Source organism: Larus michahellis, chromosome Z (assembly GCF_964199755.1).
Source record: "Larus michahellis chromosome Z, bLarMic1.1, whole genome shotgun sequence".
Lineage (NCBI taxonomy): Eukaryota > Metazoa > Chordata > Aves > Charadriiformes > Laridae > Larus > Larus michahellis.
The window spans coordinates 37,719,799-37,746,928 of NC_133930.1; the positions used below are offsets into that span (position 1 = coordinate 37,719,799).

Genomic DNA, 27,130 nt, shown 5'->3' on the forward strand with positions numbered 1-27,130 from the left:
CCTAGAGAGGCAGTCAATGGCCCGTGCCTGTCAGAGTTTACGGGGCATTTGGACTATGCCCTTAGTAATACACTTTAACTTGGCCAGCACTGAATTGATGAGGCAGTTGGACTAGATGGTTGTTGTAGGTCCCTTCGAACTGGAACTATTCTATTGTGAGTACTCCAGTGTACTCTACAACTCTCTGTGTTCAGCGCACAGGACTAAACTAGAGCTAGTTTGCAGTAAAACCTTCTGAAAGGCAGGTAGGTTGCCTGTTGAGTTCTCATTGTGAATCCTTTCACTCTATAGTTCCATTCCTATTGGGCTGCTGTACCTGCGGGTATACACGTAGCCTACGATGGAGAGACTATTCCTCGTGTTTTGTGCTTGTGCTGGAGAAATGAGTATGATTTTTATTTCTAGGTCATCGCTTTCAAAATAGTGTGTTGCTCTGGAGACAATGACTTTCGAGGACTGAGGTGGACAAGTTAGCTGCTTCTGCATTTTAGATGTGTGGGAAGGCAGCAAAGGAAGCTGGTGGTGGAAATATTGGTAGAAGTTCTTGTGACTCCAGCATAGCTGTTCTGTGGGCAAACAGAAGGGGTAATTTTTTTTTTTTCTATCTTTAGCACTTGGGTATAATTTCTTTTCCACACTGTATGCATGTCGTATGCATATTTATGAATCCAGTCTCACAGTACATACGCTGTGCTAAAACTACTGTTTTTTTAAATGTCAGACAAATGTAGTAGTCAAATACCCTTCTGTTCCTAAAGAGATTGTTTAACCACTTTCAATTATGTATCATTTCTGTAGTGATATTTCTTCACCCTTGCCTATACAGTATGTTATTTTGCCAGTGTTTATGTAGATGTGTAAGAATAACACTTATTTTGATTCCATATTTTGATCTAAATGGAGATACAGATGAGCTGGGATCTCAAGACTGATACAAGTTTTGAACAAAGATTTAAGTTCCCAGAGGTGGAAAGAAAAGGCCAACTTTTTAAGCACATTTTTGCCTGCCCAGTCCTGAGCTTTTCCAGAAACTGAGGTAAGGAGTTGAAGCTGAAGTTACAGTGGCCTGCTGTGATCACACATGGGGAGGTTGATTCTCTGGATCTCCCAATTGCCTGCCCCAACTTACCTCTGCACCAGAAAGAGGTGGGGAAGTCTTTTGTCATTAACTTCATGCCTTTTTCCTGCAGTTTAGGTTTGGGGGTCCTCCCCATAATGAATTTTAAAGAATCCTTCTCCTATTCCAACCTTTTAGCCAGATGTAAGAATCAATGCAAAGGGAGAGTATAGCATCCTGATTTTTTTTTTTTTTTACATAAAACAATAAACATGGCTTAATATGGATATCTGTGGTACGTTTGACCTTAGCTGGCTGCCAGATGCCCATTTGGCTGCTACAGGGAGAAAATAATATGAGAGAGCTCATGGGTCAAGATGAAGACAGGGAGATCATTCACCATTTACTGTCACAACACCAGACTCAACCCGGGGAAGAGCAATTTATTGCTGATTAAAAATAGATTAGGACGGTAAGAAACAAAGACCAAAAAAAAAAATCAAACACCTTTCCCCCACCTCTCCCATCTTCCTAGGCTCAACTTCATTCCTTCATTCCTGAATTTCTACTTCTCCCTCCCCAAACGGTGTGGGGTGGGTAGGGAATGGACATTGCAGCCTGTTCATAAACCTTCATCTCTGCTGCTTGTTCCTCTTCACACTGTTCCCCTGCTGCAGCATGGGGTCCCTCCTGTGGGATACAGCCCTTCATGAGCTGCTCCAACATGGTTCCTTCTCACAGACTGCAGCTCTTCCAAGAACTGCTCTACCTTGGGCCCTTTTCATGGGGTACAGTCCATCTGGAAAAGGCTGCTCCAGTGTGGGTCCCTCGTGGGCCACATTTCCTGCCAGGAACTTGCATGGACACACTGTGGGCTGCAGCTTCCTTCAGGGTAGATCCACCTGCTGCAGCATGGCATCCTCCATAGGGCTGCAGTGTGGATATCTTGTCTGGCATGGTCCTCCATGGGCTGCAGAGGGACAACCCGTTCCACCATGGTTTTCTCCATGGGCCGCAGGGGAATCTGCTGCAGTGTCTGGAGTACCTCCTCCTCTCCTTCCCAACTGACCTTGGTGTCTGCAGAGCTGTTTCTCTCATGTTTTTCTTATTCTTCTCTCACAGCGGCTGTGTAGCATTTTTTACCTTTTCTTAAATACGTTTTCACAGAGGCGCCATCGGCTTTGCTGTGCGGCTCAGCAGTGTGCTGTGGTGGTTCTGGTTCGGAGCTGGCTGGAAGCAGCTGTGTCTGGCATGGGGGAAGCCTGTAGCTTCTCATGGAGGCCATTCCTGCAGTTTCCCCTCTGCCAAAGCCTTGCCACATAGACCCAATACAATATCATATGTCATGTTTCCTTCTACGGGATATGTTAAGTCCAGGCAGTTTGATGACAAACACATTAGATTAGATTAGATTTCCAAGGGAAAAAATGTCCACGTTTCACCTTTAGTGTGTTACATAGTGCTTTGATGTGTTCTTCTTCTGTCTCTCTTCGTCAAACCTGTCATTCTGTTCAGCTGCTCTATACATTTTTTCACGTTGTCCGCACTTGAATCAGTTTGGGACAGATAGAAGTCCAAAGTGGGAGTAGTTCTGTTTCTCTAATAAATTCCAAATTCCTACCTCTGTTTGCAGTGCTTTCAAAAAAGCCAAACAGGGTTGACCCTATACTGTTGCATGTATGACCTTGTTGCTTATGGTTTGCAAATACTCCAGTGGTCACCAACCGTCTGTAGGTATTGTCTGCCAACATACATTAAATAAATAAAAATGATAGTAAGGTGACCTTTCTTAAAAACTGCGTTCATTGAGGCCAGCTTCACTCTTTCCTGGTATGCTCTCTCAGGCTGCATGGTTTAGAAAGTCATAATGGCAAAAGCCTCTTCATATTGCAGTAGTGTTTGTTTTCGCATGAAGTATTACCTTCCTTCCAGCTATTCTCTGTCCTCCCTCCCCCCTGGTTTTCAGTCAAGCTCAAAAAAATAGCCTCACTTTTCTCCCCTACCTGCTTGAATGCAAAGAAGAGCCTCTGACAGGCTCTGAGCAGTTATTTCTCCATTTTTGCTTGTATGGTCCACTGGGTTGCTGTCCATATTCGTCATTCCCAACCTTCGAAGAGACTCTGTTCTAGTTGCATTCTCACAGGTAGTCCTACAGAAGCACGAGGAGCAACACACTTGAGTAAAATGACTAGAATTTTGCATGTGGCTTTTGGTAGTCATTCACTTCCCTTTGAAGAACAACATATATTTGGCCTGACTACGTCACGCTTCCTTTGCTTATCTGTCTGCTGTTCAGCATGGAAGAAAATCATTATGGTGAAAGAGATTCTTAATGTCGACCAGACACATGGTTATAAGTGTTGACTTCTGTCCCTTAAATATCCCCTTGAATATGTAGTAGATGAGCACCCGATCACTTGCCTTTGTGGTTTAGCTGCATTTTCTGGAATCTTGTTTGGAGAAGTGAAGGTTAGGTGCGCATGTGAGGGATCCTTTGTGAATCTCATAGGTTGCCAAGTTCCCAGTTTCTCCTCCTTGAGAGATTCCAGTTCTAGCCCATTTAGCATTTATATATATGGGGCATGTACATGTTGGCATAATATAAAATAATCTCGTAGATTAAATGGTATTGTGATTACAGAATATCCGTTGCCAATGAGGCAAGAATTAACGCCAAAATAAGGGTTCTTGCTGTGATTGTGAGCAGAGGCATGCTCCAAATTTTTTTCAGAGTTCTCTAATATAAGTTAGAAAAACTTATTATTCATTTTTAAAACTGCTATTTGAAGTCAAAATTTTCAAAAGTAACTAGTTGTTTTGAGCTGCTCCAGTTTTGAGGTGCATTAAAGAGACCTGCCTTTTCCGAAAATTCTACACAGCCAGATAACGTACATGGAAACAGGAGTTTTGCATTGAAAATAATTGTCTAAATTCCATTTAACCTATGACAGACAGCAGGCCACTGGGAATATATTTCTTATTTCCAAACAAAATATCAACTTAGCTTCTTTTCTTTTTGATGTTGCCTGTCCCTAGGTGTGCCTTCCTTTCAGAGAAGAGGTTCTGGATGATAAAGCACATACCTGAATCAAAACACAAAGTCGCATAAGAACAAGGGAGTAGCATCCAAAGCGTCTTCAGTTCATCTAGAAAGGACAGTATGAGCCTTCATCTGGCAACCTGCACAGTTCCTTCCATGAACTTACAAACAGAACACTGCATCACAAAGATGAGATCCTTCAAATTAGTGTAAAAGCCAATGACAGAACAAAGATTTGGCTGTAATGCAGCCAAATTCAGTTCAAGTTTTTCAACAGTATTTCATTGAGAGGGAGAAGCGGTCTATTTACATGCAGGTTTTGGGGTGGGTTCTTTTTTATCCCTTTGGATAGTCAAGCTGTGAAAGTCTTAATTTAGCTGAAACTTCTCTCACCAACTTGAGGAATGAGTGACGAGGGGTTGCACAGAATCAAATGGAAATTGACTTTAAAAAGAAAAAAAAAAAGGGCAAACTTTGGTAAGTATCTGTACGGCCAGGATCATTGAAGCAATTTTTATATTTGTATTTTCTGTTTTCATGCCTCACACACACAGTGTCTCTTCCACATTTGATTACTTGTATTTGAAAGAAATCAGAACAGCTGGTGGTGAACTTCCCTGCAGTGGTCTGCAGGAGATGTGGCAGAGTGAGCCAGAGTTTGTGAAAGGAGCTATACTGATTGGATTTTTTTGTTGCCATAGGCATCCCAGTTGTTGAGACCCAGTTTTCTGGAAGAGGAGATACTTACCTATAAAGAGCACTAGCAGGTACACTTTCAGAACATAGGGGAAGTAGATTGAGAAGGCGAATGGAAATGGTAGCTTGATGGAGTATGTGCCAAAGGACTCAAAATAAGGCAGTGATACACAAATTGCAAATGCTGTAAAATAACATGGTAAATCTTTAGTCAAAAGTAGGTGGAAGATCATCAAAAAGCATCATGTAAAAGTCACTTACCTTTAAGGCACAGACAGCTATTTTACGTGCTGAATTTACCATGTCATTCCTATGCATATGCACGTTTTTTTCTCCTTGAGTTCAGTTTCGTAGGTCTGAGATGCTAATTGCTCTCTCAATACTAGAATTATCAAGTAATTCCTATTCAATAACAAGTTCTGTCACTCCTGCAGTTACGCTGCTTTTAACGTGATCTGAGTGGGCATGTTTCCTGGTGTAAGTATGATAAGCTGCTATGTATCGCCTGAGCCAGTAAGGTCAGCCTCAGTAGGCGAGAAGGCAGCTTCGGGACTTGCTGTCTAATGTGATTAGTCTGGAATGGGGGAATCTGTGTATCTTTTGGGGGGGTATTTTCCTGCTTTATCCAGAAAAATGAATATTTTCCCATACTGTTAAAAAAAACCAAAACAAAAAAAGAAACAACCCCAAACCAGACATACAAACCCCAGAGAATCCCCATTAAAGAAAAAAAGTACAGAAAAGAGAAAAATAGGGGGCATACAGGTTAACGTTACATAAACATTTATGATTACTTTGGCAAAACAAAAAGAAATATCTTAAAACACAAATTACAATTGAACTGATCAAATTTTATTGAAGAAGATTAAGGAAGCAAGGTGTTCGTACCTGTCCCATCTCCTTACCTTTAGCCAGAACTGAAAGGGGATAGAGGGGGATGCACAGTGAGAAGTTGAGCCATGTCAGTGGTAGGTAGTATATTCCTGTCCTTGATAACATGTTGTAAGTGTACCTGCAGCAAGAGGAACGGCAGATGAGCTCAGAGGGAATGAGCAAGTCTTAAAAATAAAGGTATATTATTGAAAAATCCAAGGGAAACAGCAGAAGAGTTTGGAGCTGCCTCTCTGAGAAAATTTCAGAGCAATACTGCAACAGTTTTGTTCAGGCTCTAATTGATGTCTGAAAGTAGATGGTTTGTTGTTTTGGAAGGGTTGTCTGTGGTGCTAACAAGTAATACAGCCAGTAATACAGCCCTCCAGCCCGAAGGGGTCTTTGAGAAACCACCACTATTTCATATTGGCCCATCAGAAACTGGGTTTCAGATCGGGATGTTACAACTGAGAGGAGCAGGCAGAATATGACTATGACTTGGGACTGAGAAAATGCTGGTTTATGACTGCTGAATCAGCTAAACCACTGCTGGAGGAGGCTAAACAACAAGGTAACGGCAGGTACTTAATCTTCTTTAGTATGGTGACCCCTCCCCTGGACCTCAGAAGGGGTAGTTGGTGCAAAAAAACCAGTTGCACTCCCATGTATTGCAGCGTTTTATTCTTACTGTTACTCACTGGGAGACCAGAACGCTTGGGACTTCAGTCTCCAAAGGTGAGCTAATCCTAGCTGGTTTGATCTAAAAGTGCTGCAGCAGCTTCCTGAACTCTGGAGAAACAGGTCTGGTCGCATTTTTGGTCAGCTGAAAGGCTTTTTGCCCTGTGGTCTTGCTAGAGATATGAAAATAAGGATTTTTAAGCCACTGTGAGCTAGGAGTGTTTCTGGCAGGTGGAACCAGCATTAAATAAAATTGCTGTATTCCCTTCTTATTAATTTGACTAATTTTGCATCATTCCTGAACTGTAGAAGAGTTTGATAGCCTATAAACGTACCACCTTGTCTGAAGTTTGCCCTCTGCAACCTCAAGATTGTCTCCGTATCTTATTATGGAGACATAGTAATTATTAATAATAAGCCATAACGTCAACCCAATATAAAAAGGAAACAGATACTCCTTCTCCATGCACCTTCTTGGGCTGTTTATGGTATAAGCAGGAAAGATCAGATACAGAAAACCTTGCAGAGTTTTCTCTCAGTATATCATTAGCCACAATGCACAGGGTATTTATATCATAGACTCATAGAACGTGTTGGGTTGGAAGGGGCCTTTAAAGGCCATCTAGTCCAACCCCCTGCAGTAAGCAGGGACATCTTCAACTAGATCAGGTTGCTCAGAGCCTCATCAAGCCTGGCCTTGAATGTCTCCAGGGATGGGGCCTCCACCACCTCTTTGGGCAGCCTGTTCCAGTGTCTCACCACCCTCATTGTAAAGAACTTCTTCCTAATGTCTCATCTAAACCTGCCCTGCTCTAGTTTAAAGCCATTGCCCCTCGTCCTATCGCTACGTGCCCTTCCTGCCTCTGAAGAACTGTGTGGAAGAACTTGTAAGATCTCTTTTACAACATATATTTTCTTTGCTGCCTAAATCCATATTCCCCAATCAGTCTACAAATCTATCTTAGCAGAAAGAAAAAAGATAAAGAAAAAAAATATTTGCTCCCATACAGAGGTTGCTATGTCTCATTAAAATGCTTCTTAATTCTGTCTGCCTTCCCTGCTCTAAGTCTACAAACTGAGGTCCATAGAGGCTGAAGTTACATTTGGGAAACGTTACTAACTTCAGATATTGATGCAAAAGTCAGTAATGTGGAATTTTCGCCATTACAGTTTTACCACAGGGAGGTACTGGTAACCTTCCACCATACAGAATTTTTGAGATAAAAATCATGAATTCTATTCTTGTCCATTTTGCCTCATGCATGTTGTCCCTGCCGTGTGCTATATATGCCCTACTACACCAAAATTCTCAGTCTCTGTGGCAGGAAGTTTTTGGAAAGCACAGTGCAATTAACCCAGAATAGTCTTTCATGTCTTAATAAGAAGTTTGGCCATTGCCGCCTTACTGTGCCATCAATCTTGGATTGAAGTGAGATGTTAAAAAAAATTAAAAAAAAATTAAAGGAATAGGATCATAAATCAGTTTTGGAAATTGCTGTTCCCTGGGACCCAGTTGTGATTTCCTTCTAAGTTTTTGTTAAAAAGGTCAAATCTTTTGAACTACAAATGATAATGCGATGATTTACTTCTGTAAGTTGCTCAGCCTTTCAACTATGCAGATTTTTGTAAAAATCAGTAAGTAGCTTATAACATCCAAGCTTTTATTTAAAACAGATAATATGCTTTTCTGACAATTTCAAAATAATTAAATGAACCTTCGGAGCAGTGGGGATGAAGTTCTGCTCACAAGAATGACCCATGTGGTTTCGCCATTGACTCCTTACCTGACCACGTCTAATAAATTCCAAAGGAAAAATAAAACACATACGATGTATTTCCCTTGAACTTCTTCCTGACTGTTGATGACGACAAATAAAACAATTATTCTCTCAGTGATCTGAAAAGAAAAGAGAATTGTGAATTCAGGTACCATCTTCTGTAGCTCTCATTCTGTGCCATTTTGGCAAAATAGGCGGCAATAGGTGATCTGTTTTGCTTTACACAAATGCTCCATTGAACGTTTCGCTGCTTGGCCTTGCTTTTGTTCAAGGCCCCATTGGGCTCCAGCTTGGGGAACTGGAAACTGCAGCATCACCCATCTGCTATGGTAAGGGTGGAGGTTCGCGTGCCGACGGGGACGACTTGGGATTGTAGCGCAGGAAACTTGCGGATGAGCTGGCTGAGGTCATGGGAGCAAGGACTTCTCCCACTTATGTTGTAACATTTTTGTAGTGGTTTAGCCTTATCCAACCCACAGGGTATGCCTTTACAAATGAAAAGATATAAAAGTAGATTAAACAGGCAGTGTCTCCAATTTAAAAAAAATACCAATATTAAAGCTCAAGAAACTAAAAACAAGTATGTCTTTTTGCAGCTTTCTTGGACAAGTTTCCTAGCAGTATCCATGTTTCGCCCTGTAAAATACATATATCTGTAGTATTCAGCACTGCCAACAGTGGCTTGTGAAACCCTGCCAAAACGGTACCAGTTCACTCTGATTTACTCCCTGTTTTAAAATGTTGAAGGAGAAAACGTGCATTATTCAGTTGGAATGAATCAGTATAGCCTCCCTGGGTTTTTTTCTACACCCACTGTGATGTCTTTCATAAGGTACCTTAGGTTTAATGATTTTACAGATTAAGACGTCAAGTCATTGAAAAGGCATGAAATGAAAATGGATTTAAAAGGTAGGTTTTATAAGTACAGTCATTCTTCTTCATTGGTTTCCCCCTTCCCCTTACTCCTACCTTATATGAACTAAGAAATTGGCCTCTCAGCAAGTTTTCGTGGTAGTTTTGATACGTGATGTTTATGGGTTCCTGCATGGAACATTTTGGCTACAGACTATTTTTGCAAACTGCGTCTGTCAGATAATGCAGCCATCACTTCACTATTCAGCAAAATTACGTGAGCAAATCTTCATACAGAAAGAGAGCGTTTCCATCCCTTAGGGATCTGGTTCCTCATCTTGAAAAGCACTGAGGGCCCACAACTGACAAAAATGGTTTTGCTGCCTCTCACCCTGCCCTGACTGTTGTCTTGTACCGCTGATCCCATTGGTCCCTAACAGAGGAACTGATTTCTAAGAAGGTCAAACGTTGACAGACTTCTGCAGAGAGGCGCTAGGAAACAGAGAGTGAGAGGTATTAAGTCCTGGGTTTGTACACTGATGCTGAGGAACCTGGCAAGAAAATGGGGGAACTGGGAGTACTGATGCAGGATCTGAAAACAGATACAAGAGAGATAGGAGAAGCATGGTGGGACAACCATCACAAGAGGGAAATCAAAACAAAGGTAAAAGCCATGTGACCATTGAATGGGATTGTGTGCTGGAGAGAATAAATAAAATGGAACTTGAGGTAAAATCATTTTGGTGAAGGGTGGTAAAGGAGTGCAGCACTGCTGGTGTGGGCACTTGTTACCCACCCTAAAATCAGACTGGGATGTGGAGAGAGAGTTCTGCAAGATTGCTAATATAAGAGATAGTTCGGGGACTTGTCTCATCTAGACACTAAAGCTTTATCATGATAATGAAAAGGTGGACATGTTTTTAGATGTGAGAGCTGGCAGCTTTTCTAAACTGTCACTTGCTCCTCAAGAGGTGGCTTGGTGGAAAAGTGCTAGAAAACAGCATGGGTCCAGTGATAAGGAGCCGATGCCCTTTCAGTGAGATGAAAGGATAAGCAGTAGATGGGTAGCTACCATCCCCAGTTTCAAAAGGATGAGCCCTGGCCAATGAGACAGAGCGGCCATGGAGACCCAAAATTCAGCCTCATGGTCTGGGACTGAAAGAGGCTGTGGATTTCCTTCTCTTCCCCAGGGCACAAGCAGATGCACAAGAGGCAGTGCTCAGGGCAGTTGTGATGTCCTCAGGAGGACAGACAGTGTCATCCTACCTACTTCTTTTCAGTGTAAATCAGGAGGTTGTCTGCTTGCCTTTATTCCCCCTTCAAGACGTTGTACTCTTTTCTTTCATAGCGCTCATACCTTTAGGTAACCCACACAAACGGAAGGTAGATGCAGGGGTTAGTCAAAGGCTGGGGACCTTTTCAGCAAGTGACAAGGCAGGGTGCCACTTGAAGAAGAGGAGATGTGTTGATATGGTGTCCCTATACATGGACATCTGTATACATATATACATGGAATCATGTATGTATCTCAATATGCACACATACATATATACACATATATAAAATAAGCATGTGCTGCTGAGGCACAGCTCATTTCTTCAATGGATCATCTGTCCTTGCATGAATGAAAATATGGCATTCTCTGTTGCTACTCTCTTGCTTAAAAAAAAAAAAGCAAAACTAGAAGTGCTATGTTTTCATGTTCATAAAAAGGGTGTATGCACAGACACCTCACAAAGCATAAATACAATGGTTTCATTTTTCATTCCTTCTTTTTCTTTGCGTTAAGATCAAACTGGAATTTCCTTCCTCTCCCAGCACTGGTCTCTCACAAGATACAGCAAGTTCTGCAGAATGGCATAAATTTCCCCAAGGCAGCCTGGGCGTTTGAAGCAAGTAAGTGAAACACAGCAAATTACACTAGCTGAGGTTAGGGCAGCAGCAGGCAGCACATTCACTTCCATTTTTTCATAACCGTGACTGTGCAGCATTGTACTTGGTACCTGAAACTCTTACATAGCTCTTTGATTTAGTGAATGTTTTTAAAAAGTAAGAAAAGTGCTACTAAATATTTAGATTAAGTTTAAAATTAATTATTTTATCACAAAGCTGCATTACATTGCCTTTGGTGTGGTAAATCCAATCCTGTTCACACAGGATGAAGAAATGATGTTTTATTCACAAAAATGCCGTTCTTTTCTTACATCTTTCATATTCCCTCCCTGGCCAGACTACTAAATTTCATTATCCTCTGTTTTGAAAACTGCAGTGACATGTGACATGTTCTCCTGTCTTCCTCTCAATCATTCAAGCTGCAAATGCCCTGAGAGACATCCCTTTGCACCAACTTTGTGACCCTCCCTTGTCTTCCCTTCCCCCAGAGCATCCATCATACAGGACTCATCTTTCTTTCGTGGTGTGACTCGGCCTTGGCCTACCTAACCCTTCTGAGGTGCCTGAGAAGGGTGGCCTGAGACTTTGTCCCTCAACAAGGCCATCCTGAATGGGTTTTTCCAGAAAACACCTCTGAATTTGTTTTTCCACATCCATAATGTGTATCTCAAAGGGTTCCTTGTAAATGCTACTAAACCACAATAAATAGGTTATTAGGTCATCCAAACTCTGCTTAAATCCTGTCTCTGCTATAATGCCTACCACCTAAAACCACCAATCACCACAGGGATGCTTTCACAGCTTGTTTTATTCAAGGTGGCATTACCTCCACCCACGTGCTTCCCTGATATTGCCAGTCACCTCTTCTCTCATCCTAGAGATCCCCTATGAGTTGAACTTCGCTGTGGATATGCATGTGTTTGCACAGCCTGAGGGATGCATCTAGGGATGTGTTTTAAGCTTAAAAGTCAGAGCAGTTGGTGGGAACGCAGAACAGGGCAACCACTATCAAATTCTTGCAGCTTTACCAGTGCCCTGACTATGTGCGGTAGTCCAGTAGGCTGCAGTAAGGCAACATCTGACTGTCCTTCCCCAGTTCATTGTGGAAAATTGATCTTGTTTTTTTTTCCTAAGAGCCAGGGAGTAAAATGTGGCAAGGTACATGGCAGTACTGTCAGCACAGAAATGCTTAACCTGCACTCTCACAGCAAGATCAGGGCAACCTGAGTGAAAGCAGAGTCTTACACCAAAGAGCTTGTACACCTTGCCTGGGCAGCATGAGACTAATGCTAACATCAAGGAAAGAGTTGTGTTTGCGCTGAGATAACACTTGGGGAAAGAACCAAGTAAAGATCCAAAGTTATCTGTGTTGTGAGGCAAATGTTTGGAATCACGGTGCTGTATTGTTCCCTGACCCACCTTCTCCATGCGGCCCTGGAGGAGTGCAGTAATTGCGCTGCCAAGAAAGGTCAACATTTTCTTGCTCAGAATATCCATTTCATATCTAGTGTCTTTTCATAGAATGGCTAGAGTTGGAAGGTACCTTAAAGATCATTTAGTTCCAATCCCCCTGCCGTGGGCAGGGACATCTTCCCCTAGACCAGGCTGCTCAAAGCCCCATCCAGCCTGGCCTTGAACACTTCCAGGGATGGGGCATCCACAGCTTCCCTGGGCAACCTGTTCCAGTGCCTCACCACCCTCACAGTAAAGAATCTCTTCCTGATTTCCAATCTAATTCTACCCTCTTTGTTTGAGGACGTTACCCTGTGTCCTATCATTACACTCCCTGGTCAAGAGTCCCTCCCCATCCTTCCTGTAGGCCCCCTTTAGGTACTGGAAGGCCACTATAAGTTCTCCCCAGAGCCTTCTCTTCTCCGGGCTGAGAGGCAACACAGAGCAGTGTTTGTGCAGGCCTCCCTGTTCTCTGCTTCTGTAGGGCTGGGTAGGAAAGGAACAGCCTATGTCAGGGCTGAGGAATGTGTAAACTCTGCCAGGACAAACCTCGCTTTAATGACTATTGGCATTAGCAGGCTGCTCTTCTCTCCAAGAGATGGCGTGAGATTTGTTAAAGGACACATTAGATAGGATACTTGCCCGCCCCCTCCCAGATTAGTGTAAAGGCATGTAGATTGAGGCAGGGAAAACCAGTTAATTGCATTTTGACAAATTTTCTACCATACTTAGCGAGCAGCATAAATGAGAGAGATCTGTATTAGTCAATCAATTTCTAATGAAGATTTAAAAAGAGGAACATCTTCACCCGTGCAATATGTCATTTGACAAAAATGGGCTATCCAGAAAACTAAAAACACAACTAACTACTCTTAGTCTTCTACCTCCTTACTGCTGAGAGCAATACCAGTTTCACCATTATTCAAATACTAAGGATTGGAAAGGTTTGAAGGTAAACTCACGTCAACATTTTTACTTTTTCCAATGCATTAAGAAAAATACCAAAACCTGAGATGAACTCCCAACAGAAAACAAGAGTGCGGTAAGGAAAATGACAGAGAATCATCTTGTTTTCTGCTATAGCATGTGATCTTTTGGCTGGTTTGCTGCCTGCAACTGAACGTACACCCTGTAAACCCCCTAACAGCATCAGAACCCCTGGATGCTGCCACAATTTGCTCATTTCTGTGTTTGAGAGGGCGAGAGGCACTTACAGCAAGAATATGACAATTGTCCTTTCTTTCTACTCCCACCATTAATTCTTCTTCTGTCCCTTAATTTCTCTTTCTTAATCAATTCTTTTATTTCCACACTCCATGACCGCCAGCAAACCCTGTTTCAGGAAACTTGATGTGCTGGTGGTTTTCTCACTGCCATCTCTTTGCCACCCCACAAAATCTTCTCTTGTGCTTATTTACAAAATACACCTGCACTTGTCAGTGAGGAAAAGGCACAGAAAAGAATTAGCTACTGAAACTTAGGCTCTGAAACATTGTCTTCTGGCTGTAAACAGGCTGGCTGGGGAGGTAGTATCCTCAGCCACTTATGGCACCCTAGAATGCTGTCTGCTCCATTCCTGCAGGTGGCTGCTTCTCTGGACATCGTCCAGGTCCCTGCTGTTGTGGGCTGAGCACGGGGCACTCACTATTCAGTGTCACTCAAAAAGAAAAATTTGAGAGAGCGGCTCTTTCCCAACCGGGTTCTGAGGGCTCAATTCCTGCCATTAGCAAACCATTATCAGAGCAAGCTCCCTGAGGAAAGGTGCAGGTGGAGCATTCAGGGTAGTTCAGCCTGGGCTTGCCCCCAGGGGCAGTCACGGCTGAAGTGTGTAGGTCGTGGTAGGACTTTGATCCCATTGAGAAACGGACTTACCTGCAAAAACCTGGGGAACAGACGGCTTTTATCAATGCCAATGAGGATATGTAGGATCTCCAATATAGATAACAACTGGCAAAGGCGCATTACAAGTCCTATGGAGTAAAATGTGTCGGCCAACGAATCTACAGACAAAGTGAAGAGGAAAATTAGAGGGTGGTTATATAGAAAACATTTGGACTAACTGCTGGGTTTGCTCTTGCCCTGTGACCACTGGAGATGACAAGAAATAAAGTTCACACAGTACCCAACTTTTGGGTAGCAGAAGCAAAGGTTCAGGGAGGGGAGAAGGCAGTCCACTCTGTGTGTGTGGCACAGAGGCAGGAAGCTGAGGAAAGAACAGGATCTCCTGTACTTGATGCACTGGCAAATGCTCTGCAGGATGTCTTGGTTTAGAGATATCACTTCAGGGTATTTCTAAAGATGAGGAAAAGTTGAGGAAATGTAGGAGAAATGTCTAAACATGAGGACATGTTGAGTTCCTGCCTGTATCTGAACACACAGCACTTCCTAAAACAAGTAAACCACAAAGTAGGTATATTGAGTGCCTACAAGTGTCCACCATTCCAAATCATTTTACATTTCCAGTCAATAGTTTTCTATTTTTGTGCCTTAACCCCAGGCACAATGGAAAGCGAAATAAGTTGTAAAGTTTTTGGACACAGAGAGTCATGTGCAATAACTACAAATATATTCTGTCCTAGTGGCATTAGTAAGATTAATATTCACTATAATGACTAGACCTGGTCACATTTAGGTCTATGTCTAAGTCAAACGTTACGAGCATGCTGCTGAATATTTAAGCTCATTAGCAAAACAAAAGCTTCATTCCTAATACGATACAGGCAGAATGTAGGTATAAGTAATTTGTTCATCCTTTTTAACGGAAGAAACTTTTTTTTTTTAATTGAAATTGTAGCCCCTGGTATTGGATATACACCTATTCAGAATCCTAACTTTTCTGTAATTTGGTGTTTCTGTGTGTCACGGCCTCTTAAAATATTTAAGGAAAATATAGAAGGGATCCTACCTTTTCCAAATGACATGAACCTGATGATCATATTTGTAAATATCCAGGAATGTCCACAGAATTGCATTAAGTCATACACAAAGAGGTAGGTGTTCATGGTAAAGCTGTGGAGGTGAAAATGATAAAGCAAACTGTATGACTTGCTACAATAATTCAAGTCTTTTGAGCTGTAAAAATTGCACCCTTTCTGGACATAGAATCACAGAATTGCCTAGATTGGAAGGGACCTTTCAGATCATCTAGTCAAACCATCAACCCAACTCTGACAAAAACCATCACTCAACCATATCACTAAGCACTCTGTCTACCTGTCTTTTAAATACCCCCAGGGATGGTGCCTCAACATGTTAGCAAATCAAAGGAAAACAGCTGAAATGTAAAGAGATCAGTGAAAACTGTCTGTGTCTGTCAGTGGCCACAGAAGAGTACTCTCCCTAATGGACCAAAGGCTCCCTTTGTTGGTATACCTAGGATATGCCCACAAAAATTTTCTGAGTTTCCACTAGTGATGAGAGTGATCTGTGGCCATACAGCGAAATTTGCGCCTCCAGAGAAAAAAGTAACTAACCAAAGACACTCCATTCAGTGCTGGATTCAAGCCTGAGCCCCTTAGCTTGGCTCTGCCTTGATGGTGTGGCCAGACTCGAGGGACTGCAGACCTGCTGAGGGCCTGGGACTCCCGCAGACACCAGCCTCCCTCGGGATTTCCGCATCCAGGTGAGGTTTATCCTGGTCTTGCCAGAAGACATGCCTCTAACATGCAGTCAAGACGGCTTAAAGTACAATGCAAATAACTTGCAGCATCTCCAGCAGAAAGCATATTTGTGAGTATTTATAAAAACGTAGGTGAAGAACTAGAAAAGAAAGTTACATTTCAATCTACTTTTATTTAATGCAGACTAAAGGGTATCTGTCTTTCCCTTTTTTAATCAGCTTGCTCTACAGGTTTTCCAGATAAACATTGAATTAGGGTCTTTGTCTTTCTGCACAGCCTGTGTTTCAAGCTGCATTTAGTAAAGTGAATTTTCTCCTACTGGAGCAGACTAACTTTTGTAGCTATTCTAACCTAATTTTCATAGGTAGTCTGACTTTTTGCAGGACTTCATAGGCTCTGGAGGTGCTTTATTTCCCTTTACCATAAATATATTTCCTTCCGACTTATTCCGGAGAGAGAAGCTTGCCTGTCCTCTGGCTATGAAAAGGACTGTCTACCTTTTTGGGAAATAAAGTTGTTAATTTGTTACTAGAATTTATCTCCTGTGCTTGACCAATTAATTTCCTGCCAAAGAAGTAGTAAGATCACTTTAAGTTGCCCCTTGATCCAGTGTGTTCATGTGGTATGTCTCTGCCATCAAACTTTGTTTCATTCGTACCTGTACATTAACAAACACAATGAATTTCCGTCTGTAGAAATATTTAAATATGATAAATGCATATACAGCATTCACAGCATTGGACTGAGAGTATAAATAACAATACAATCTTGATCTAGATAAACTGATGTTCTAAATTGTTAATCTAAGTATTTCCGAGAGAGGTCATAGAAAATGCCTTTCTTCTTCTCTCTGTTCTGCAGGATGGCTGCTACTCGTACCATTGCTTCTGTAAGTACAGAAAAGATTTGTTGGCATAATTCACCTCCAAAGAGACATCAGTGCCCTTTCATACTATGAAAATAAGACATATGAGGACCCAGACAAAGGAATGTATTCCACAAGCAATCCTTTTGGGGAAAGTATGGTAAAACTGAATTGGACTAAAGTCCAGTGAGCTCCATAAATATTGACCGAAATTCCCATCTGCTGTATTACTGAATGACACTTTCTTCTCTCTCGTGGTAAGAAAGAAGACAGGACACTGTACATTATGAAAAGGCAAAAAATTAAGAACATTGTTCTGATTTAAGAAACAGCCTTATTACTGGATGGATAGGGTTTACTGTAATGGGTAGGAAAGTTACGGGAACAGTTACAAAATTCTTGAAGTTCTCCAGTCAGCACCTTCACCACTCTCTTTGGTCTGATATTGCCATGTGGGCTTTGCATGGGATGCAAGCTGAGCATATGGTTTCTCTCTTCTTCTGAAGTTTAGTTTGCTACATCTGTCTCATTCTCAGAACCTATCTTTCAGTGATTTGAGCTTATTTTACAAACTCTTCCTCCATTGGCTGGCTAGAAAATTGTTGTCTTTACAATTCTTAAGCCGCTTAATCTTGGCTAAACAGGGCATAACGACAAGGACATGTGTAAACGCAGGTTCACACTAGTGCTTTGGCAATATGGCAGCCGTTGCACGTTAGAACTCATCATCTTTAAAATGTACGGGCAACTACTGAAATGTATAGGTACTGCTGGTGTTTATGGAGGGCCCCATATTCCCAGTGAAGTGCAGAGATGTGCTGGCGGGCAGCGTGCCAGTGTTACCGGCACCGTCCCAGCCTCAGAGCTGCGAGCAGCACGGCTCCCTCACTTGGTGATGCTCTCCACTGTGTGAAGGAACAGCCCTGATCTCAAAATGGGGTTTCATCCTACTGTGTTAACTCCAGCACAAAAGGTACCTAAGACCAAAGAGAAGCCTTGGACAGTGAAGAAATCTGCAGAGAATAAAAGGTGATTTCAGCGTAATCAAAGGAAACTGAAATGTAACTGTTCTCTAAGGTTTTTCTCATCCAAAGGCTGATCTCTTTATCTAGAGAACCAGAAGCAGAATGAGGATAACCTATTTCAGTGTCCTAACAGTTTTGTGTCACAGCACAAAATTCAGCCATCTGCTTCTATTCAAACGGTCACTGTCAGAAGAGATGGGCTTTACTTAGGCTTCCTGCTCCCCTGGGTTCACAGCAAGCATCATCCCACGTTTACCTCCCAGAGCCTGCTTCTGCAGCACCCCTGCAGACAAAACACTGACCAGCAATCCACCAGGTCAGTGGTGTTCAGCTCCTGACCCTGCCCCGGACTTGCTGGCTGGCCTCACAAACCTCACTGAGCCTCCCTGGTGCCTGCTTTGTAAAATGGACTTGCTGCTGCTTTTATTCCTTGTAGTGTGATGCGCTTTAACACTTCCAAGTTGCTTTCATTTGAAAGCATTGGGGGAGCACTGCACATTTCAGTACTCTGTCTGCATTGATAGCTGGAGAAAGAAACAGTCATGGGTCTTGCAGTAGAAAGACCCAAAAGGCTGGACTTGCCAGCTATTGCTTTAGTTGTCAGTTACATGTTACTTACTGTGGCTAATTTTATACCAAATACATTGAAACGCTAGGGATGTGTTTATCATATTCAAGATCAACCTTGCTTAGAGGAAAACTTTATCTGCTTCCTCTCTGGGCTCAAAACCTAGGAAATTAGATGAAACATAAGAACACTCAGAACTATCAGACACAGCAGCATCAGCATGGTCCCTCTTTTCCCTTTTATTCACCAGCAGAGATCTTACCAGTGATATAGTTTTAGCTTGCAAAGCCTGACGTATTTCCACAGGCAGAAAAATCACGTAAGTATAATTGATGCATTTTATTATTTTTAGCATGCAGGTCTTCAGTGTGTCTCTGTGGTAGCGGTCACCTGAGGTAAGTGTGGTGGTGGGTGCCCTCCATGTCTGAAGGGTGGCCAGGACCACGTGCCCCTTGAGCTAAGGTGACAGGTAGCAGAGCGGAGGCACCCAGCTCAGGGCGGCCCTTGGCCCAGCTGGGTGTCCCTTGCAAGGTGCCAGGATGAAGGCCACACTCAGGTCCCTCGCCGGGGGGGTCCCACTCAGGCCTGCGTGAACGGAGCACTTCCCTGCCTTCAGAGCACACATGAGGAAGCAGCCCTCGCGCTGAAACCAGACCGAGAGGTTCCTTTTTTTTTTTTTTTTTTCCCTGCAGGAAAGGTCTGCTAGAAAAGCCCCTCTGCTGACACAGTTTCCTTTTAAGTCATATTGGTCTGAACTTCTACCCCTTCCCCCTCCCGCCCCTGCGACAAGCTGCAAGCGCTGTAGCTAGGGAAGAAGAGCTGCTGAGAACCAGTACAAAAGATGCACTTTTCTCTCACGTGCACATCCCGCCCTGCTTCTTTTTCCCCCCTTCCTTTTCACATTTGAGCAGTTTAGGTCACCTGCGCTGGAGAGATATTACCTGTTGCAGGGGTCGGGTTCCTGCTGCTGCTCCTGGTCTTTCTCCCTTTTTCTCTCTACAGCTGCAACAGCTGTTTGTTAGGAGATCACCCCTCCTCTTTCCTCTTCCTCCACCCCACGACGTCACTCTATGTAGCACTAAGCAGGAACAACACTGCACTTCCCGAGAAAGGAGTTTCTAACCCCAAATATCTCCACTCCATTTGCCCAGGTCCTTACCCAGCCTAGCCTAGCCTAGTTTAGCCTAGCCTAACCTAACCTAGCCTAACCTACCTGCAAGCTTGCCTGTAAATCCCACTGACTTTGTCTTTTCACCCAGAACAATATTTCGAACGACTACTGGAGAGAAGAAATGCAAAATTAAAAATTTGTTTTTCTCTTCCGTTTCAATCATCAGCACTGAAACAATGGTAACAACACTATCAAATGATAAGGAAGGCGGGGAGTATAGCATAAAAGGAGCACTTTAAATTACTTCAGATAGAGGAAGGAATTTTCCACTTCTTATCTGGAACTGTCTATTCATGCCCCTGTGAAATATGGGCACTGCTGGCAGAGGAAACGTATGTGTGCACCCTAGTATACTTCTGCCCTTAAGTGTCTGGGATATCTCAGCATAAATCAGACGAAGAAAAACGCCATAGCATGTTTATAAACCCCCTTCTGCCAAGAAATAAGTTTTCCCACTGGCACTCACATTCCTACAGTGAGATTTGAAGTTTGATGTTATGTCTGAAGAAGTCGCCAAGGACATAATGAGCATAGGAGGTTATGTGTAAGTACAAAAAAATCTGCAGAAAAAAATGTGCCTTACTGGTTCTCATCCTTACTCTAAGTGGCATTGAGCTCCTGGCAAGACCATCTTCTCTCCCTGTGGTGTCCTGGAGAGGCGAGAAATGCCCCCCTGGCAAGCGGGTGATTTCCTGGCAAGCACAGTGGGGCACCATGCTTTTCCTGGTCATATCTCCCATCTGGGACCTTAGGAGAAGGGTCATGCAGTTGTACCTGGCTTTCCTGATAGTGTGGCAGCTCACTTTTACTGCTCAAGAATCATCATTTTTTTTCTAGGCTAAAGAATGTATTCCTTTCTCAGAAGGAAATAATAAATCAGCGTTAAATAAAGGGTTAAACAACCAACCAAATGGCTTTTGAAAGGCTCAGCCCATAGCTCTTGCAAAATAGCTCCCACACTGCTTGCCTCTGTGAGGACAACTGGTGTGACTAATACTGCCAGCAGTTAAGCTCAGGACTGTAACAAGATCCAGCCATAGGAAGAACAGCTCTTTTCAAACATCAGGCAAATACATAAAAGCAACAAAATCCCACCTAGCTTTGCAATGTGGAAAATCCCTCTTATGGGTAGCTGCCAAGGTAAAGCTCCCACAGATGACAAGGGCACCTGCAAGAGCTTTGGAGCTGGACACCAATTCCCTTCCGTGGTGCTGGCCACCTCCCTGGCACAGCCTGGCAGGAGGCAGGGAGACAGCTGGGGTGGCCCTGGCAGCCCACAGCCCCCTGTGGGGTGGCTTTAGGGCCAAACAACCAGAGCTGAGACAGCGGTGCCTACCTCTGGACCCTCTTGAGAGCTTTCCTGTGACAGCAGCTGGACTCTGTGGGCTGGATGGTCATTGCTTGCTGGGAAAAAAATCTCCTGGTGTGATGGGAGAGGGTTGATGTTGGAAGGATTGATGTTGTCCTCTGAAAGGAATGATGTTGGTGTACTCCCAGCCTGCCCTGTGATGAAGAATGAGGCATTGCAAGGGGCAATGGCTAAAACATTTCCTTCAAAAGTGTGCTTCTGACCTGAACTATAATGCTATTATAAATACATCCATTTGTGTGGCAATGCACCTCAGCGGTGGAACCAAGGTACAGGGCTCAGAAGTCTACTTATGAACTACTACATGGATATTCATATTCTTCTTTGGGAGATGTAGAATGCAATTCAGCCAGTGGGTTGTATTAGATCTGGCCAATAAGACCTGATGTTAGCCCTTGGGATCTGTTTTTCACAGGAAAAATCCTCCTCCAAAACACAAGGGATTTTTCTGTGCACAACTTGCAGTTGCAAACACATGTAAGGCCTTTTTAGCTGTGCAATTTGCTGTGCTGTTTTTGTGGTGTGATGGCCTAAGGGTATGAGAAAGGAAGATCAGTAACAAGAGGTAACAGCTTTTATTAGACTAGACGGAAGTGGGAATGCTTCCAGGCACAAAGGGTTTGGAGAAAGGCTTTTACGCTTAGAACATTTAACGATTTTGTAAGCTGCAAAGACATTCAGATGAAACTAAATATTAAATTACGTTATTGAAACACAAGTTAGCTGGATATGGGAAGACTAGGATAAGATCTGGAAAAAAATCTAGCTTTTATTTTTGGAAAATAAACTTTATTCTCCACTCCAGCTATTTCTCTTGCAGACAAACCTCTGTTTATAAACTACTTAACCAGCATTAAAAAGTTACCTTTATATAACTGCTGGCGTCTCTTAAAACAAGCTTCATGACCGTTCAGCACGTGTTAAGCCTGAGTCTCCTGGATTTCTCAAAAAGTAAACAGAGCGTAACCACGTTTTGTTTCCCTGCGTCATGAGGTGGGAAAACATGTTCTGTCTGGGCACGTTGCTTGTGTCAGGAACCACTGCATGGGGATGCTTTCTGCGTAAAGTCAGCAGCCCTGAAATGTTTGTTGTGACATGGAAAGAATCTTGTTCTCTTCAAATAGGAAACATCACCAGGATAAAATGTCTGCTCCTTTTATACATGGCTTTTGTTTCCAAATCCTTGCTATAAAAGCAATATGCAGATGTGTCTTAAAACTAATTTTCTATGTTCCTAGCTGTTAACTTTATGTCTCCTTTCCTCCGTGACTAGATTTTTTTGGCTACCTAAATTCAAGCCTATGTTTTGGCCAGTGGATTACACTAGTTTAAGCACTGGTAAATCACAGCTCTTAAACACATGCATACTTGGAAGCCCATGCTCTGGTACTATTGACCTCAGTTAAAGTAAAAGAGTAAATCCCGGGCTGCCTCGGGGCCATGGGGCTGATGTGGTGCAGGACTGGACACTCCTATTTCTCACTGGCAGGCAGAGTATTTGCCCACTGCTGGCTCGTGTTGATGTCGTGTGACCAAGGCTGCCAGTGAGAAATGGGAGGCTATGCAGAGGCAGCAGAGGAAGTAAACTCATCTCCAGACCACAAGCAAGTAACAGGGAAAAGTGTCAGTGTTTTTGTCCATCCTCTCAAACTGGCCAAAAGAGGAAGCAGCGTCCGTGACAGCTTCACACCTCTCACACCGTGGCAATTTTGTGAATTCAGCAGAGACCCTGGCTTGCTAAAGAGTCCTACCTCATTGCCGCTGACTTTCTGCTGTCATCTAAGAGAGTAAGTCACACCAGGCAAAGTTCTCAACTGCTTTCGCATGAGGAAACACATATGATGCAAGCATTGTGCTCACAAGGGTCCACCAAACAGATACGGAGCTGGCAGGAGTTTTAGCTTTACAGTTTCATCAGGTGGAAAATGGGTGCAGTTTGGAAATGCTTTTGGAGGGAAAAAAAAATCCAACCCAAACCAGCCATCTGTTTGGCTTTGGCCACCTATGAGTGATCTTTTGCGTTTGCCACCTTTGAGGGCAGTTCGGCTCCAATGCAGGCAGGGGTATTTCAGAAAAAGCAGACCGGTGGCATTTCCATGCCAGTGCCCTGCAGCTGGAGCAGAACAAGAGGAAAGATGAGGGAAGCCAGACAAGAGCCTCCTGGCAGATCCTGTCCAGACCTCCCAAAATGTCACTTGGAGAAGATGTGACAGCCTTGTCCTCCTTACTTGTCACTTCCTGGGAATCTCTGAGGGAGCAGGTCATCTGGTCTCTAGATTGACCTTTGCACTCGCAACCAGCCCTACAACACTGTAGGAATATGTTGATTTTTTTAAGTTGTTACTTTCAAGCATTCATCTCCCAGACTACAAGGTATTACTCCAACCTCAAGGCGGAGGCAATCAATAGAAAACTACTGACTATGGTGTCAGCATAGGATAAAAACGCAAACCATTATGTTTCTGTGATATACCTTAATCCTGTATTTCTATATTTCTGTATGGAAGCAATTTATTTTTATGATGCAAAGGCTGACTTCTTTTTAGGCTGATTATTAGAACCTGATTCTACTGTTCTTAAAGAATCTGAATCTGCATATTCAGGGACAATATAATCTATTTTTTTAGGGTAACAATTTTTTACAATTTCATTTTCTTAGGGGAGTGTTGTAAATAGCATCACTCGTTTTACATTTTTTCAAAAATTATCCTTTCTCCTTTAGTAGCAGCTCCTGTCTTTCCTTCTCATTCCCAACGAGCCTCTTCTCAGCAGAGTGGGAAATTCACTGGTTTTGCAAGGGAGGCTGTGAAAGGATTAACTAAATATCAAAGACATGCCCAGTTCTGAAATGAGTCATGCTTCTACACGAGTCTCTGTGCCTCCCTGTTCACTGAATTCAGTTTCATCGCTGGATGAGACCCACAGGCCCATCAAATATGCCACTACCATAATAAGGAGGAATTACGGCTTGATAGGCTGGGAAAGTTCCCTTTTTTAAGTGTGAGCCATTACCAAGTCACTCATAATAGAAGTTGTTATAATAGCTTCTGACTTTTTCTAGGAGTTTAAAAGTTTGCACAAATAGTGACTGTTACCCTGCTACTGTGAACTGGGAAGGAGAGGGAGATGTGCCCTATTTTTCTTTAAAAAAAAAAAAAGAAAAGATGAGAGAAAATAAGGGTTTAGTATCTTGAAATACTCCTAGTGACCAGTAATCGCATTTAGCAGAAATCCTTTTTAAATACACGTGAGTGACTGTGACAGGATTTAATGCTGGTTTCAAGGACAACAGCGTGAGCAGCAGGAGCCTATTTTTAACTATTAAAAAATTATAATAACAAGAAAAGATCTGTTACAGCCAATGTGAGCTTTTCCCAAGAAGTGGAGACCAGAACTGAGTCCAACTCAAAGCCAAAGAGACTTGAAGAGAAATCATATTAATTGCTTAAAGAGAGAGCAATGCTTTAAAAGGTGTTTGAAGTAAAACAGGGTTTTGTGGGGATTTTTTTGGTAGAAGAAAAGCTTTCTGTTTAATATAGATATGTCTGTCAAGATATTTCCTTTCTGGGAAAATGAACAGTAACACACAGTACTCCAGCTAAATCCAGAGGAAGTTGTGTAGTTTCTGGCCTACAAAGATAAGAAACTTGAGGAATACAGCTGACAATAAGAGTTACAGTGAGTAGACATGGTGGTAACTGGTGTGCAGGGGGCAGAATTTCTATTTGAAAATCTCAATATTTAAGCTCTTTAACATAGATTTTGACTTTGCAAAGGCATTACTATGTTTTAGCAGTTATTTTGTGGAGGAGAGTGTTAACTGTGTTTACTTCCATGCTTTCAAAAGCAGATTATACTATTTGCTTAGAAGATTGAATGCTTCATTGCTGAAGGAAACGTGGTTTTAGGATGCTAATTGGAAGAACTTGGGCTCAAGAAGGTTGGTCTTAGAAAATGAACGAACCTTGCAGCCTCTTGTGGAGAGAACTGAGGCAGGACATGAATTTCTCTGTGCTCTTCTATCCATCATTTACCACTGCTTCACCATGAGCACATCCCCCCCCCCCCGCCCCGAAATTAAAACAGAAGGCTGCCAATTCACGTGAGCCACAGATTTCAATTTTAATGTTGTGCAGAGAGAAAAGGAATTCATCCAGGACACAACTAATGAAGAGAGCTAGCCTAAACTGTGTTTGGAAGCAAGGTGGGCTTGGTGGTGCATTGCTGCTCCCCGGTTTGCAGCATGGGCTGTGGCACTGTCGTGTTTGCAGGCTGAGAAGCAAGATTGTCCTCATGTTCCCTGTCGAAGTTTCCTCTAGGAACCCTCAGCACTGAAAAAGCCCCTGCACTTTACCAGGATTTCTTGAAGTTAGTAGAAGTGTGTGAAACACTGATATAAATGCCTATGTGAGGATTAGTAGCAAGATTTTTGGATATTAAAAAGCACAGTCACCTTAATGGAAAGCATCAAATACAATCTTACTTGCTTTGTTCACCTTTTTTTGTTATGCATCAAATCTCTGAAGCAAAGTGAATTTATTCTGCCAGTCAAAACTGAGGACTGACACTGTCTTTTAAGATTTATTCTGTATCTTCGTCACCCTCATTTCTTGGTCTGCCCTCTGGTCGCTCCCTGGAAGGATCCAGTGGGAGGGAGAAAACAGTTTAGGGCCACCCCTGACTAGGGGCAGGCTGGGCTGGAAGGCGTAAGGAGTGGCAGGACGCTGCAGTCCGTGGGTGCTGTCTCCCCCTGAGCGCTTCCGCATCCCCTCTCCAGCCTCCACTTCCCTACGGCTGCTCTGAAGGAATTCACAGCTGTCCCTCCTAGCAACAAGGGCTAGTCCTGAATGATTATTTAGAGAGTTATTTCCACAGGCTTTTGTCCTGTTTTCCTTTGGGCTTTTTCTTTGTTTTGGGTTTGTGGGTTTTGTTTTGGTTTGGTTTTTTCAATTTAAAAATGAAGTAAAGCCAGAGCTGACATAACAGGCCAAACTCATGTAAGAATTGCTTTGGACAGCTGTAGTTGACTCTGACTTGTGAATAACTTTTTCCAGAGTAAAATCTGGAATAAGCATTCTTCAGTTCTGCTGTAGCTACTCTGAAGTGTCATGTGGGGTACGAGGCCTTTGACCCCAATCCCATAAATCCACTCCAGAAAACAGACTCTGGATAGATGAAACCCTATTACTTTTAGTGCCGTTTCCCCAAAAGTGCAGCATGGCACATGTAAACAAGGTGCTGTGAGACTAGCCATGAGAACAGCCACAATTGTGATTGGGGCCTGTGCTGCACAGCACTGGTGTGTGACTCCTATAAGAAAATTTTTGAAACTTTTTGGCCTACAAGCAATCCCATCTTGTAAGAATCTTTTTTCATCTATGTTAAATTTTCAATGGGAATTTGAGATTTCACATTCACTATTTTATTGATTTCCATTTGAAAATCATGTATGTTAAAAACTTATTTTTCTACATTTGATTAACTTCTAGAAAAATAATAACTGGAAGGAATACCAGAGGGTTTCAGTCAGCCAGGGGCATAATATACAGCTTTTTCTATGACACAGCTTCTGGTAACACAATAGTGATAAAACACAGACTGCTCCAAAATGTTACAATGGCAAGGAGAAGAGAGATGATCTGACTCTTCAGCTTTCTTCCTTTACCTTAAGGCCTCTTTACCTTTAAAAAGTAAGAGTAAAGCAAAGATATATTGGTTTTCTATTTTCTTTTTCCTTTTTATTTGTTCATCAGCTGTGTGTCTACCAGGGTCCCCATCTTTAAATGTTCTTCTAGACACTGTCTCAGTACAAATAATTTCTATTACCTCACAGCTGGCCAAAAAGTAATTGAAATCAAATGCTGGTTTATGAGCTCCTGTCCATCATCTCTAGATCTTCTTCTTTCTTTCAGGAACAGTTCATTTTTCTTTCAATTCCCTTCTGCAAACCCAGAAAGAGTTTATTGATGAGCAGCACGCTCGTAAAGAACTGAAACACTGTCTTGCCAAAATACATGTACATTCACCTACAATTCTTACACTTGTCTATAATCTGACTTTGCCCTCTAGTGCCCATTCTGGGTTTTTTCCTGCACTGCTAAGTACCCTGTTGGCTGAAATATGTCAAAACATATTTTTATTTGGCGGTGAGATTTTTAAGGGTAGTTATGAACTAAAAAGAAAACTTAACGGTATG

General features: G+C 42.6%; 1 protein-coding gene across 3 annotated transcripts; it reads right to left on the reverse strand.

Moving 5' to 3' along the window:
* Window positions 1-1,313: 1,313 nt before the first annotated feature.
* On the reverse strand, window positions 1,314-19,449 carry HACD4 (3-hydroxyacyl-CoA dehydratase 4). Of its 3 annotated transcripts, none has more exons than XM_074570391.1 (7): window positions 19,336-19,449; window positions 15,222-15,325; window positions 14,189-14,316; window positions 8,126-8,238; window positions 5,699-5,805; window positions 4,846-4,977; window positions 1,314-4,541 (listed from the first exon to the last, which is right to left on the reverse strand). In XM_074570391.1, exons 2-7 carry the CDS (start codon window positions 15,316-15,318, stop codon window positions 4,471-4,473), a joined length of 648 nt encoding a protein of 215 aa, XP_074426492.1. In that variant the 5' UTR covers window positions 15,319-15,325; window positions 19,336-19,449; the 3' UTR covers window positions 1,314-4,470. The 3 variants fall into 3 exon arrangements, with proteins under 3 accessions (XP_074426492.1, XP_074426491.1, XP_074426490.1); XM_074570390.1 differs by having other exon boundaries at window positions 1,464-4,140; XM_074570389.1 differs by lacking the exon at window positions 1,314-4,541 and having other exon boundaries at window positions 4,571-4,977.
* Window positions 19,450-27,130: the final 7,681 nt, after the last annotated feature.